Here is a 13,000-nt window from a genome sequence, read left to right on the forward strand (position 1 = left end):
TAAAAGTCTGTTTATAGAGAGTTAACTTCCCTACCAGATTGTTAAGATGTTCAGATGGCTTCAATAAAAATACTAGACATATTTGATGAATACTTAGAGATTTAAAATAATGCCTGTGATTCAAGAAGCTTATTGACATTTCATATTTCATTTTAGATTTTTTTAGTTTCTATGGATATTTAACTTTTTGAAAATGCTGACTTTTCTATTTTCTTTTTTTTTTTTTTAATTTTTATTTATTTATGACAGTCACAGAGAGAGAGAGAGAGGCAGAGACACAGGCAGAGGGAGAAGCAGGCTCCATGCACCGGGAGCCGGATGTGGGATTCGATCCCGAGTCTCCAGGATCGCGCCCTGGGCCAAAGGCAGGCGCCAAACCGCTGCGCCACCCAGGGATCCCGAAAATGCTGACTTTTAAAATGACAGATATTTTAAAATAAATATAAGGACAGAAATACAAATTTCATTTTTACTGATTTGGTGCCACATTTTCAGTGCTATTTTGAAATTTATTTGAAAATTAATCAAAAAATTATATTACATGAAATTATTACCCATGATGCTAAAAATTCTTTTTCTTACTGGCAGAGTTACTAGAATTAAAGCAAGATATTTAACAATTCTAGAGCAATATCTTCTTTGCCAAAAATATATTTCCATATATCAAAACTCTTTATTTCCATGGTCCCTGTATTCAGTCTGTTTAACCTCAAAATTATCAAAGGGAAGATATTTACAGTAATTCAGTCTACTCAGCACAATATGTTGAATTTTGAAAAGGTACACTCCTTTCTCCAGAAATTTGAAATTTCTTCAAAGGTAAATTTAGTAAGTACATGAACTTGTAACTAGTTCTCCAGCAATACAAATAAGAGTTTCATTAAAGAACTTACCAACTAATTTTCTCAAGTTTTTTCATAACAATAGTGAAAGCTCAGTGCGTGCCAGGTAAAGTACTAAGACTTTCACCTCTTGATATTCATAACAATGTTGTGAAATGATTATTATCACTCCTGTTGGGCAGATGAAGAAAGTTAGGTAGCTTGCCCAAGGTCACACAGCTAGAAAATGACAGAGCCAAACCTATCTGAAACCAAAATCTGATTCTTAACCACAGTGCTGTGTTACCTACTATCTTAATAAAACTGACATATTAGTAAAAACAAAGTACTAAGAAATGTTAGTTTTTATACTGTATAGGTAACATTCATTAAGTGCATATATATGCTGACATTGCCCTAAGCACTACACATGTATTGGCTCAAATAATTTTTTTTTAAGATCTTATTTATTTATTCATGAGAGACACAGAGAGAGGCAGAGACATAGGCAGAGGGAGAAGCAGGCTCCTCGCAGGGAGTCTGATGTGGGACTCGATTCCCTGACTGGGATCACTCCCTGAGCCAAAGGCAGACGCTCAACCACTGAGCAGCCCAGGCATCCCTGGCTCAAATAATTCTTATAACAACTCTCTGAAGTTATCTTCATTTGATAGATAAGAAATTAAAGATTGTGATTCCCACGCCCGCCCCCCCCTCCACCCCCCCCCCCCCCCCCCCGCCCCGCCAGCTACTCAAATACCAGATAAGTAAAACATGGTTTGGAAACTCCTTGGTGATGAAACTCAGTTTGGAAACTCTGTATTAACTCATCTTTGTATCCATATTGCCTAGCACAGTTTTTGTCACAGGGAAGGATTCAACGACTGTTAGTTAATAAGCAATAATCTATAAGTAGATTATTAAAGAGGCTTGGAACACCCATTTTCATGTCTTAATTCCCAAAGCAAAGCATGAAGATTTCTAGAACTTTGACTTTGTCAATATTTTAACATGTTTAGAGAATAATGTTTTGAAATTCAATACCATGTCTTTGGAATTTAGGAAGGGTTTTGGTTTCTTCTTTTTTTTCAGAGAAGATACAGATCCAACTTTCACTGAAGTGTACAAAACTAAACAAGTTAATTACAGATGATTACCAAATAATATACATCCATAAAGGTCTAAAAGTATGGGTGTGGGGCGCCTGGGGTGGCTCATCTAGTTAAGCGAACAGCTCTTGATTTCAGCTCAGGTCATGATCTCAGGATTGTGCAATAAAGCCCTGTGTGGGACTCTGCTCAAAGCAGAGTCTGCTTGAGATTTTCCTTCCTCCTGTTCTGAATGAATGAATAAAATATTTTTTAAAAAGTTTGGGTGCATGTGTGTGAGAGAGAGAGATGGTTTCAGAGAGAAACAGAGAGGCAGGCAGACAGACATGGGCTGTTAGGGGGATGTTTCTAATTAAAAAAAAAAAAAAAGAGAAGAAATTCTGGAAGACTTCCCAAAATCAGTTACACGAGAGCTGAGTTTTGAAGGTCTACAGAAGTTGGTTTCCTAAAGAAAAGGTGGAAGCCAGGGAATTGGGAGGTTGGGAAGGCATTGCTGGTGGAAGGGGGCAGTAGAGAAACCAGCACAAAGGCTTGGAGGCAAAGAATTTGACTCATTTTGGAAACTTCAAACAGTTCTGTGTGGTTGGAAGTTAGAATTGGGGGAAGGGTACATGCAGAGAGAGAAGTTGAGCCAGGAGAGACAGTGGCCAATTTATGAGCTAGTTTTTCATAATAAGCAGTTTGGATTTTATTCTGAAGACAGTATGGTAGAGATAACCAGAGGTGGCCAGAGGACCAGAAATAAGATACTGTTACTACTTTGAGAGAGAAACACACATGAGCACAGATAACAGTTCAACTGCTGAAGTGATACCTTCTGTTACAGTGTAGAACCTGTATCTCTTAAAACATTTTACTTTCCTGTTGCAATTCTAGCAGAATTCTAGAAGGTTCCAGTTTTCCAGTCACTGTAAAGAATAGAAGCCAATTAAAATAAAAGTTTCTATTGGTCTCTGGAAAATATTGTTAATATTGTAAGCCATCCCTGAGAGTTAGCTTCTGTCCATGAGACGGATACTTGACTTGATATCTGAAAAGACACTTTCATCCTTTTGCTTTCAAACCACTACACATTTATCTTAAATTGAATTTTTACTGCTTTTTTGAAAATTAATTAAATTTTATGACATGAAGTGATTTTATATTTTAATAGATCAAAGGAACTAAAAGGTAATATGGGTAGAAAATAAAAACCAGAGTGCCTAAAATAAGAGATATTTTTAAGCTAGAACTTTAATATTGTGTATCATTATACATAATTACTCTTATTTCTCATCTCCTGCAAGAAAATGTACCTAAATATTTCCATTTTAAACTACTTAAAAATATCTTTAGAAAAGATAAGGCTGTGGTTTTCTTTAAGTTGTTCTACCATTTAACTTATATACGTTTAATCTCACTTCCTAAATTTAATGGTTCTTATTTTTCCAAATTCCTGTATAGGAATACCATATATATATTTTTTAATCTGTCAATTTATTCCATAGTCTCTTTTGTAAGCTAAAATTTTGTTTTCTGAAAGTATTTCATTTTCTGAATTTAATCATTTGGTTTTTTCCTCAACATTCATCATGATATATAAACCCTCTTTCAGTGTCTATGTTAAATGGAAGAATTAGTAATAGGTTTTTGGTTTTTTTTTTAAGATTTTACTTATTCATGAGAGACACAGAGAGAGAGAGAGCCAGAGAACAGGCAGAGGGAGAAGCGGACTCCATGCAGGGAGCCCGACATGGGACTCCATCCTGGGACTCCAGGATCATGCCCTGGGCAAAAGGCAGGCGCTAAACCGCTGAGCCACCCAGGGATCCCAATAATAGGTTTAATGAGAGAATTGCCTTTCAGCTTTTGTGTTTTTGTTCTCTGTAAGCATTTGACTACTGTGCCTAATTAAAAAATATATATATATTTACAGTGCTAATGGATATTTAGCTTATGGAGTAGTATAAGTCTAAATAATTGTATTTACATTATAAGAATTAAAGAATGGCATGCTATTTTTATGATGCTCTTGTTTTATATATGTAATGTGATTTGGGGTTTTTTGGGGATTTATTTTTTAACAAGATTTTTTATGAACCAGAAATTCCCATAATCATTCTAAAAAATGAAGTTTCCCAAGGATTTTTCCTACTGTGTAGTGAATTGGTAACACATTTAATTGTAATGTTAGAAGTTTGAATCTCTTACTATACGTAATAGTGTTATAAAACTTTTATGTTAGAATTATTATTTTTTATTTTTTTATTTTTTAAGATTTTATTTATTGACTCATAGAGACAGAGAGAGAGAGGCAGAGACGCAGGCAGAGGGAGAAGCAGGCTCCTTGCAGAGAGCCTGACGTGGAACTCGATCCAGGGTCTCCAGGATCACGCCCCGGGCTGCAGGCGGCACTAAACCGCTGCGCCACCGGGGCTACCCTGTTTTTTATTTCTTTAAAAAGAAATGTTACATGGTCTGAAAAATATAAGTTTTAAACTTTACTTTTCTTGGATAACAATTCTTAAAGCATTTTTATACTTTTTTTCTGCAGATTGATCAGACAGCTGATGCAAGTTTTTTGGGCTGGGTTATTGCTTCATTTAGTCTTGGCCAAATGGTAGCTTCACCTGTATTTGGTTTGTGGTCTAATTATAGACCAAGAAAAGAACCTCTTATCATCTCTCTCTCCATTTCGGTCGCCGCTAACTGCCTCTACGCCTATGTCCACGTTCCAGCCTCTCATAACAAATACTACATGTTGGTTGCTCGTGGATTGGTGGGATTTGGAGCAGGTAATATGTATGTATGTATATGTTTAGCTGTGTCCAATTCACATTCACCCTGACATTTATGGCCCTCTCTCACCTGATGTCACCACTTCTCAATCTCATATCTTTACATATAGATCTCATTGCAAATAGACAAATACCTTTACTATTATTTTGGCTTTGCTTGCTCATGATGTTTCCATTACCTATAGTTTCTTTATTCTGTTCCCATCATTCTTTATCCTTCAAGATTCAGCTCAAATTCTACATCTTCCATAAAGCTTTCTTAGGTAACACAGACCCTTCCTTTTTCTAGCATGTCTGTGACACCTGCTTATATACTGTTTTGTACTGTCTTCATCCTTTATTACCAGCCATACAGTAAACTTTTTATAGAGATAATTTATGACTTCCTAAAATATTCTGTAACCCCCTGCAGAGTCTCCTGAACATAGTAAGAACTCAATACATCTTTTTTAAATCAAATTGATAGTGGATTTCTTTTTCTGTTTCTTATATTTTCGGTCCTAATCATGCAGAGTTTGTAACATCCTTGTTTTAAAAGCAGTTGTGGCAATTAGTATTATGCTGTTCACTCAGTGCTTTCTCCATATTTAACGAAGAAAAAAAGTAACATTTCTATAATGCCATATTTTCATTCATTCAGATCTTTGTGTTTTCATGTTACTAAAAGCAATATTTTCCATTAATTGATACATTTGCTCAGTGTACATGCTTTGTATGATCATAAAAAGGAAGTAGTGATATTTGTTCTGTATAAAGCCAAATTGAATTTTATATGAAGAATAATTTCTTTTACTTGGAATTACTGTATCTTTTTTTAGGAAATGTAGCAGTGATTCGATCATATATTGCTGGTGCTACTTCCCTTCAGGAAAGAACAAGTTCAATGGCAAATACTAGTGCATGTCAAGCATTAGGTTTTATTCTAGGTCCAGGTAGGTATTTTTCACATGTCATTACTTGGGAATTACATGGGAAAACTTTTGAGGTTTAAATGGAATCTAAGTGTAAAACCTCATAGTTGAAAAGAAACTGGTATTTTTTGATCCAACAGGAGGCTAGGCTTTTTATATGTGTTAACAAATGTCCTCTAAAGTAAATGATATGTTTCATTTTACAGATTAAGACACTAAGGCATAGAGAATCTAAGTAAATTATTTAAGGTCAGCCAGATAGCAAATGGGAAATATGAGGTTCAAACCTAACTCTGACCCCTATGTTCTGTGAAATAATCATTTAGCTAGACATCTCCATAATACTTTGCTTTTTTCCCCATTTATTAGAAACAAAATTCTTTTGACTGAAGGATTTGAGGAAACTTATAGGAGGTTCTTTACTCTTTTGCTCTTTGCCCATACCTTTCAGACTTTTCTAAGGTTGAAGAAAATGAAAGAATTTTTAAAGATTTATTTACTTATTTATTTGAGAAAGGGGGAGCACAAATGAGAGAAGAGACAGAGGGAGAGGGAGAACCAGACTCCCCACTGAGCACAGAGCCTGACTCAAGGCTCCATCCCAGGACCCTAGGATCATGATCTGAGCCAAAGGCAGATGCTTAACTGACTGAACCACCCAGGTGCCCCCAAAATGAAGGATTTTTAAAAGGCTATTTAAAGACTATTCTTCGGGGATTCCTGGGTGGCTCAGCAGTTTGGCGCCTGCCTTTAGCCCAGGGCTTGATCCTGGAGTCCCAGGGTTGGGTCCTGCCTTGGGCTCCCTGCATGGAGCCTGCTTCTCCCTCTGCCTGTGTCTCTGCCTCTCTCTCTGTGTCTTTCATGAATAAATAAATAAAATCTTAAAAAAATAATAAAAAATAAAAAAATAAAGCCTGTTCTTCCAAATCTTCATTTGAACTCTGAGTGTAAAACAATATTAATGAGATTTAATACTTCCCCAAGACAAGTAGATTTCTGCAGATTCATAGATTAGTAATTTTTATGCTTAGAAAAACATTGAAAAACCATGTAATTGGCTGATGCTATGAATATTGCGGTTTCGAATATCATCACTTTGAATCCAGCTCAGTTTACTTCATCATTAATATCCCACCCTTACACCCTGTTTCCATTACTTCCTTTTAGGTAGCCAAGGAAAAGCTCTATAAAAGAGAGTCTAATTTATCCTTCATCAAAATCTAAAGTTTCAGTTTAGTATTCTGGAGTGAAATATAAGCACACATGTAGAATAATTGTATCTATGACTGTATTATAAAATACATGAGGACAGGGCAGTCCGGGTGGCTGTGCCTGTTTAGTGACTCCTTCAGTCCAAGGCATGATCCTGGGATGAGGTCCCGCATCGGGCTCCCTGCCTGGAGCCTGCTTCTCCCTCTGCCTGTGTCTCTGCCTCTCTCTCATGAATAAATAAATAGTCTTTAAAAAAAAAAATATATATATATATATATATATGAGGACATAGTCTGGGTCTTTTTCATTTATCCCTCTACCCTCAGTATCTAGCACAGTACTTGGTATAGACTTAGGTTCTCAGTAAATATTTTGACCACATAAGTATTTTAAAGATTAAATAATGATAAAGTACATGAGGTAAAAGCATGTAATAAATCTCATATAGCATTTTATTTTACTTTTTTTTTTTTTTTTTAAGATTTTATTTATTTATTAATGAGAGACACAAAGAGAGGAAAAAGGGGCCGAGACACAGGCAGAGGGAGAAGCAGGCTCCATGCAGGGAGCCTGATGCGGGACTCGATCCTGGAACTCAATCCGGGGACTCCAAGATCATGCCCTGGGCCGAAGGCAGGGGCTAAACCGCTGAGCCACAAAGGGATCCCGTCATATTGCATTTTAGAGCCAAGAAAACTGACGTTTAGAGACAGTATCAGCTAGTATAAAGGCAGACAGGACATTAGGAAAAAAAAAAAAAAGACCACTAAAATTTATATCGCCTTGTTCATTGATTTGTCACATTTTCAACCTAAGAATACAGGAAATAATCAAAAAAGGAAAAGAGAGGAAAAAATTATTTTAAAGGTTATCTTATTTAAATATTTTATATTATATATAGATGAGTAAATGTAGGCCTGAAGAGGATTATATGACCTTTCCTGTAATAACCACATTAACAGCACTAGCATTTGTTGAATGCTTACTATGTGCTAGATACTATCCTAAGTGTTTTATGTATAGTATATTACTTCATTCTTACCTTAAGGTTACATGTAAATTATGAGAACAGCCAGTTGTAGAATCTAAATCAGGAAAGCAAACTAGTACTCTTCCAATCTGAGTTTTGCCGTAGAGCCAAAATTTTAAAAATATATAGAATTTAAATACTATATGCACAGTAAAGAAATATTGACTTAAAACATGACATTCTATTTCTTAAAATGAAGTTGTGATTTATTTATGAAAGAAATTGGATAATTTAGATTTCCTGTGGAGATATTTTTTAAAAAGAAAGATACTGACAAGTTACTTTAGATATAATACTTTGTGAATGCATGTACATCAGTATTTCCCAACCTTTTTCTCATTGTTGTCCCTCTATTGAGCCATTTTAGGCATTTTTTTTTTCCCTAGTACCACAGGTCAATTGTATATCTTTTATGTACTGTTATGAATGTCTATACTTTATACAGAAAAAGTAATATTTTGTCCCCTTCCCCGAACTTTCTTGCCTCTATTGAGATGCATGATATAGATAAATGATCCCATAATGTTGCTTCCAATCTCATGGTAAATGTCTTTCAGAGTTTTTTTAGCTTCTGCTTCCTACTTACTAATTCATCTGTATACATTTTATTTTATTAAGTTTTTCAGACTTGTTTTGCACTCATTGGAGAAAAGGGCGTGACATGGGATACCATTAAACTACAGATAAACATGTATACAGCACCAGTTTTACTTGGCGCATTCCTGGGAGTTTTAAATATTATTCTGATCCTTATTCTATTAAGGTAATTAGGTATAAGTGATAAACTACCTTTTTAGATTGTGAAATTAAATAAGCATTATCATTAATGGAAGATAATTATCCCTATAAAGCCTTTATTTGGCTTTTGATGTCCATAGTTGTGTTCATGTTTTTTCGATCAGCTAATAAATATAGTACTCATAACTGCTTGATATAGTTACTTGATATAGTACTACTTGATATATTAACTATAGATTTCTAAGTAGGGAATAGCATGAAAGCAGCATTTAAGTAGATTAAGGATTGGTATCAACCTTAAATACAAAAGTTACTTATAGTATATCTCTCTTATCTTTTATATATTAGAAGAGATTTTTATAAAACTACAGACGTTTTATTACTTTATATTTCTTTGGACTACTTTATCCAAGGACCCAAAAACATTTATAAAAAATGTTTAAAATCACTGGAAAACTTCAATATTTATTAAAGTAGATCATGTATGCTTTTGAATGAATATTATTTTTCATTTATATGATAATATAGTAAGAATTGTAACTTGTATCTTTTAAATTTTGTTGGTTATATTTCATCGGTAATAATTTTCATTACTCAGAAGTCAGTTAAAAAAAAAAAAGAAGTCAGTAAAAAGAACTGTATCAGAATGTGCAAAAATAGAAGGCTACCAATAAATTATAATCATTTATTATACTAAGTTTTTATTGGATACAATACTTATGTTTTTCTTTTTAAGAGAACATCATGTGGATGACTCAGGACGACAGTGTAAAAATGTTAATTTTGAAGAAGGTACTGTTAACCTGTTTGACTAATTACTGTAACATTATCAAAATGTATCTGATGATTCTGTTTGCTATTTACTTGGATTTTGCTTCTGGGGATAGTACAGTGGGTGACTGGGGAGGATCTTCAAATTAGAAAGTTACTTAAATTGATTATTTTTTTAAAAAAAGCATGCCCACATCAGTTATTTGGTGTTCATGATTGGTAAGGTTAAAACCATGGCTAAAAATCACTTCATCTTGTTTGTAAAGAGCCAATATCCTAAAATCCTCCAGTTCTTTGGAATGATTTCAGTAACTTTCCTACCAAATGTATCTTTCTATCTCAAGCATTTACTTCTTTTTTTTTTTTTTAAGATTTTATTTATTTATTCATGAGAGACACAGGGAGAGAGAAAGGCAGAGACACAGGCAGAGGGAGAAGCAGGCTTTCTGCAGGGAGCCCGACATCTCCAGGATCGATCCCCGGTCTCCAGGATCAGGCCCTGGGCTGAAGGCGGCGCTAAACCACTGAGCCACCTGGGCTGCCCATCTCAAGCATTTCTTTACTTCATCATGGGAATGGATTTGTCTTTTGTATTTGTATTTTAATTTTTTTTTTTTTTTTTTGGATACTCTACAAAGGTACACTTTCATCCCTTAGATCTTTCTCTGGTTCAGAAGTAGGGACCCAATCTGGTCAGTAGGTATATTTTAGTAAATAAACCATTATTTCAGTACTAATTATGTCCTCCTTGGGGAGTGTCCCCCTCTGTGCAAAAGATTGCAACTCAGTTCTTGCCTTTAAGGAGTTTGTGAAGTTGTGAAAAAGACATAGTGTTATTTTACCAAGTACTTTAATAGCCATTTTATTTTAATTTTCACAATAAAACTAGTGGAAGATAAAATTAAAAGTAGTAAGGTGGAGAGCAGAGTGGTGAGGAACGTTAGTAAGTTTTTGAAAAAAGAAGTATGACAATAGATTCCATGTGAGACTAATCCAGATGTGTGAAGGTCTGAACTAGGAGAGCAACTTAAGAACAGAGAAGGGATAGATGTGAGTTTTTGAAGAAAAAAAAAAATCAAGATTCTTGATAGTTTGGATAGGGAATATTAAGGAATAGGGGGAGTTGTTGAAGAGGTCTATCGGGTTTTGAGTCTAGATAAATGAGAGAATGGGAGAGAACAAGAATTTAGGAAGGGACATTGGCTGAACATAGAAAATGATTTCTAAGCTAAATCTACTGCTACACCAGAACAACTAAAAAATGCTGGAGTCATTTGTAATTTTGGCAACAGAGATCAAAGCTAGAGATACAAATTTTAGAGTAAGCCAGTGAAAAACACTACAATAAAGAGAATGAGAGAAAAATGGAAAGGAAGGGGTAGATGAATCAAGTGTGGCAACATACTGTTGAATATAGGGGCTGAATATATTTCAAAATAAAGGAAAGGAAGGAAGGAAAGAATGGTGAGGAAATACCAGCAGGGAGTATAAGCTGTTTTGCTTAAAATGTGAGAAATAGGATGCTATTTAAAAGACCTATCAGGTTAAAGGAATGAACAAGTAGAAGAGGGTGAGTATAAGATGCTGAGAAAAGGAAGAAACATCAAAAGCAAAATCTTTCAGAAGTTGGAAGGGGATAACAATATCGATCAGTGCTTCGCGGACTTTTAACATGCTTAGAAAGCACTTGGAAACCTTGTTAAAATGCCACTTCTGAATCAGTGGGCCTGGAGAGAGGTCTAACTAGGGTTGCCAGATAAAACACAGGACAGCCAATTGAATTTGAATAATTTTTTAGTATAAATATGTCCCATCCAGTTAAATTTAGGTTTCTGAAAAGCAATGAGTAATCTTTTAGTATAAATATGCCTCAAATATTTCATCAAACATTACTTTTCTTCATCAAACATTCCTATATTTAAATTTCAAATATTGCACGGAAAATACTTAAAGTTGTTATTTATCACAAATTCAAACTTAACTGGATATCGTGTATTTTTATGTACTAAATCTGGCAAACCTAGTGAGATTCTGAGCATCTACATTATAATAAAGCTATCATGGGAGCTGATGCTGCTGGTCTATGAACCATACTGGGGAGCAGAGTTCTTGAACCACACTGTCCAATATGGTAACCACCGGCTATATTTGGCTATTTAAATTTAAATTAAATGACATTTAAGAAATCCCTCAATCACAGTAGCAACATTTCAAGTGTTTAATTATGGATATATGGCTAGTGGCTGTCTTAGGCAACATGGTGAAACAACATTTCTATCATGTGAGAGTTCTATCACACATCACTGCCCTAAAGCACAAATGAGAGTTTAGAAAGACCGATTTATTTTCTTTATTAAGAATTCTATGGGAAAAAAAAAAAAAAGAATTCTATGGGGATCCCTGGGTGGCTCAGCAGTTTAGCGCCTGCCTTCGGCCTGGGGTATGATCCTGGGGTCCCGGGATCAAGTCCCGCATCGGGCTCCCTGCAGGAAGTCTGCTTCTCCCTCTGTTTGTGTCTCTGCCTCTCTTTCTGTGTCTCTCATGAATAAATAAATAAAATCTTAAAAAAAAAAAAAAAAGAATTCTAGGTACTTCAAAATATTCCCAAAAAAAAAAAAACATTTTAAAATTTCAGTGTAAGTATTTAAATAAAATGTGTCCGTTTTTTCCCTATTATTAAACATATTATCATTGGATAGATTAGAATTTCTAGTTATATAGTCTTTGAATCATCAATATATTAATATAGTGTTTTCTTAAAATTCTTAAAATTTGAATAACCAGGCAATCCTCACAGTCTAGGATGCAACATTTCTGAGCTTTCCCACTGAGGCCAACAGTGGGTGGAGGCTGTAGGAAACTAACCACATAGGAAGAAAACTCCAGTTTGAGTTAGAGCAGTGTTGCTTTTTGATTCAAGGAGTAAAGATTAGCTTCTAGATGATAATGGAGAATCAGGAAGGTCTCTCCAAAATAATACAAGGCCCACAAGGACCAGAGTCAAGAATCCTGAGATACAGAGTCAATGTCTATTATGAAAAAAATTATAGAAACTTACTGTGTCTTAGGAAAGTAGCCCCTTGCCCCCTGCTGCTGCTACACATACACTTAGATACACTTAGATAGCATAAAATGAACACATTCTTGAATTATTTGCCAGAGTTACTCTGAATAAGTGAGTTATAAAACAGCATGACAAATGTATATAAGTAGATATATATGGCTTCACACTTCTCAGTTATATCAGGAATAGCTAATATTGAGTGTGCAGCTTAACTACATAGTTCAAGGTAAGTCAGTACACTTACTTTGCCCTCCTAATTTATAAAACCACCATCAAATCTTGGTGGTTATTTGCAATATGTGTGTGTGTGTGTGTGTGTGTGTGTGTGTGTGTGTGTGTATATATATATATATATATATATATATATATATATATATATTAAAGATTTTATTTATTTATTCATGAGAGACACCGAGAGAGAGAGAGACAGAGACGTAGCCATGCAGGGAGCCCAATGTGGGACTCCCATCTCAGGACTCCAGGATCACACCCTGGGCCAAAGGCAGGCGCTTAACTGCTGAGCCACCCAGGTATCCTGCAAAATATATTTCTTTGTGAAAATATAAG

The 13,000-nt window shown here is 35.0% G+C and overlaps 1 protein-coding gene across 15 annotated transcripts in view; it reads left to right on the forward strand.

Moving 5' to 3' along the window:
- The window catches only part of MFSD8 (major facilitator superfamily domain containing 8), a 126,381-nt gene that overhangs the window by 92,298 nt on the left and 21,083 nt on the right, over positions 1 to 13,000 (forward strand). For all 15 annotated transcript variants that reach the window (XM_072788452.1, XM_072788460.1, XM_072788450.1 and 12 more), the window contains 4 exons: positions 4,464 to 4,704; positions 5,526 to 5,639; positions 8,479 to 8,623; positions 9,335 to 9,390. In XM_072788452.1, the coding sequence (XP_072644553.1) occupies positions 4,464 to 4,704; positions 5,526 to 5,639; positions 8,479 to 8,623; positions 9,335 to 9,390 (556 nt within the window). The remainder of the gene's footprint in view (positions 1 to 4,463; positions 4,705 to 5,525; positions 5,640 to 8,478; positions 8,624 to 9,334; positions 9,391 to 13,000) is intronic.

This window comes from Canis lupus, chromosome 20, assembly GCF_048164855.1.
Source record: "Canis lupus baileyi chromosome 20, mCanLup2.hap1, whole genome shotgun sequence".
NCBI lineage: Eukaryota > Metazoa > Chordata > Mammalia > Carnivora > Canidae > Canis > Canis lupus.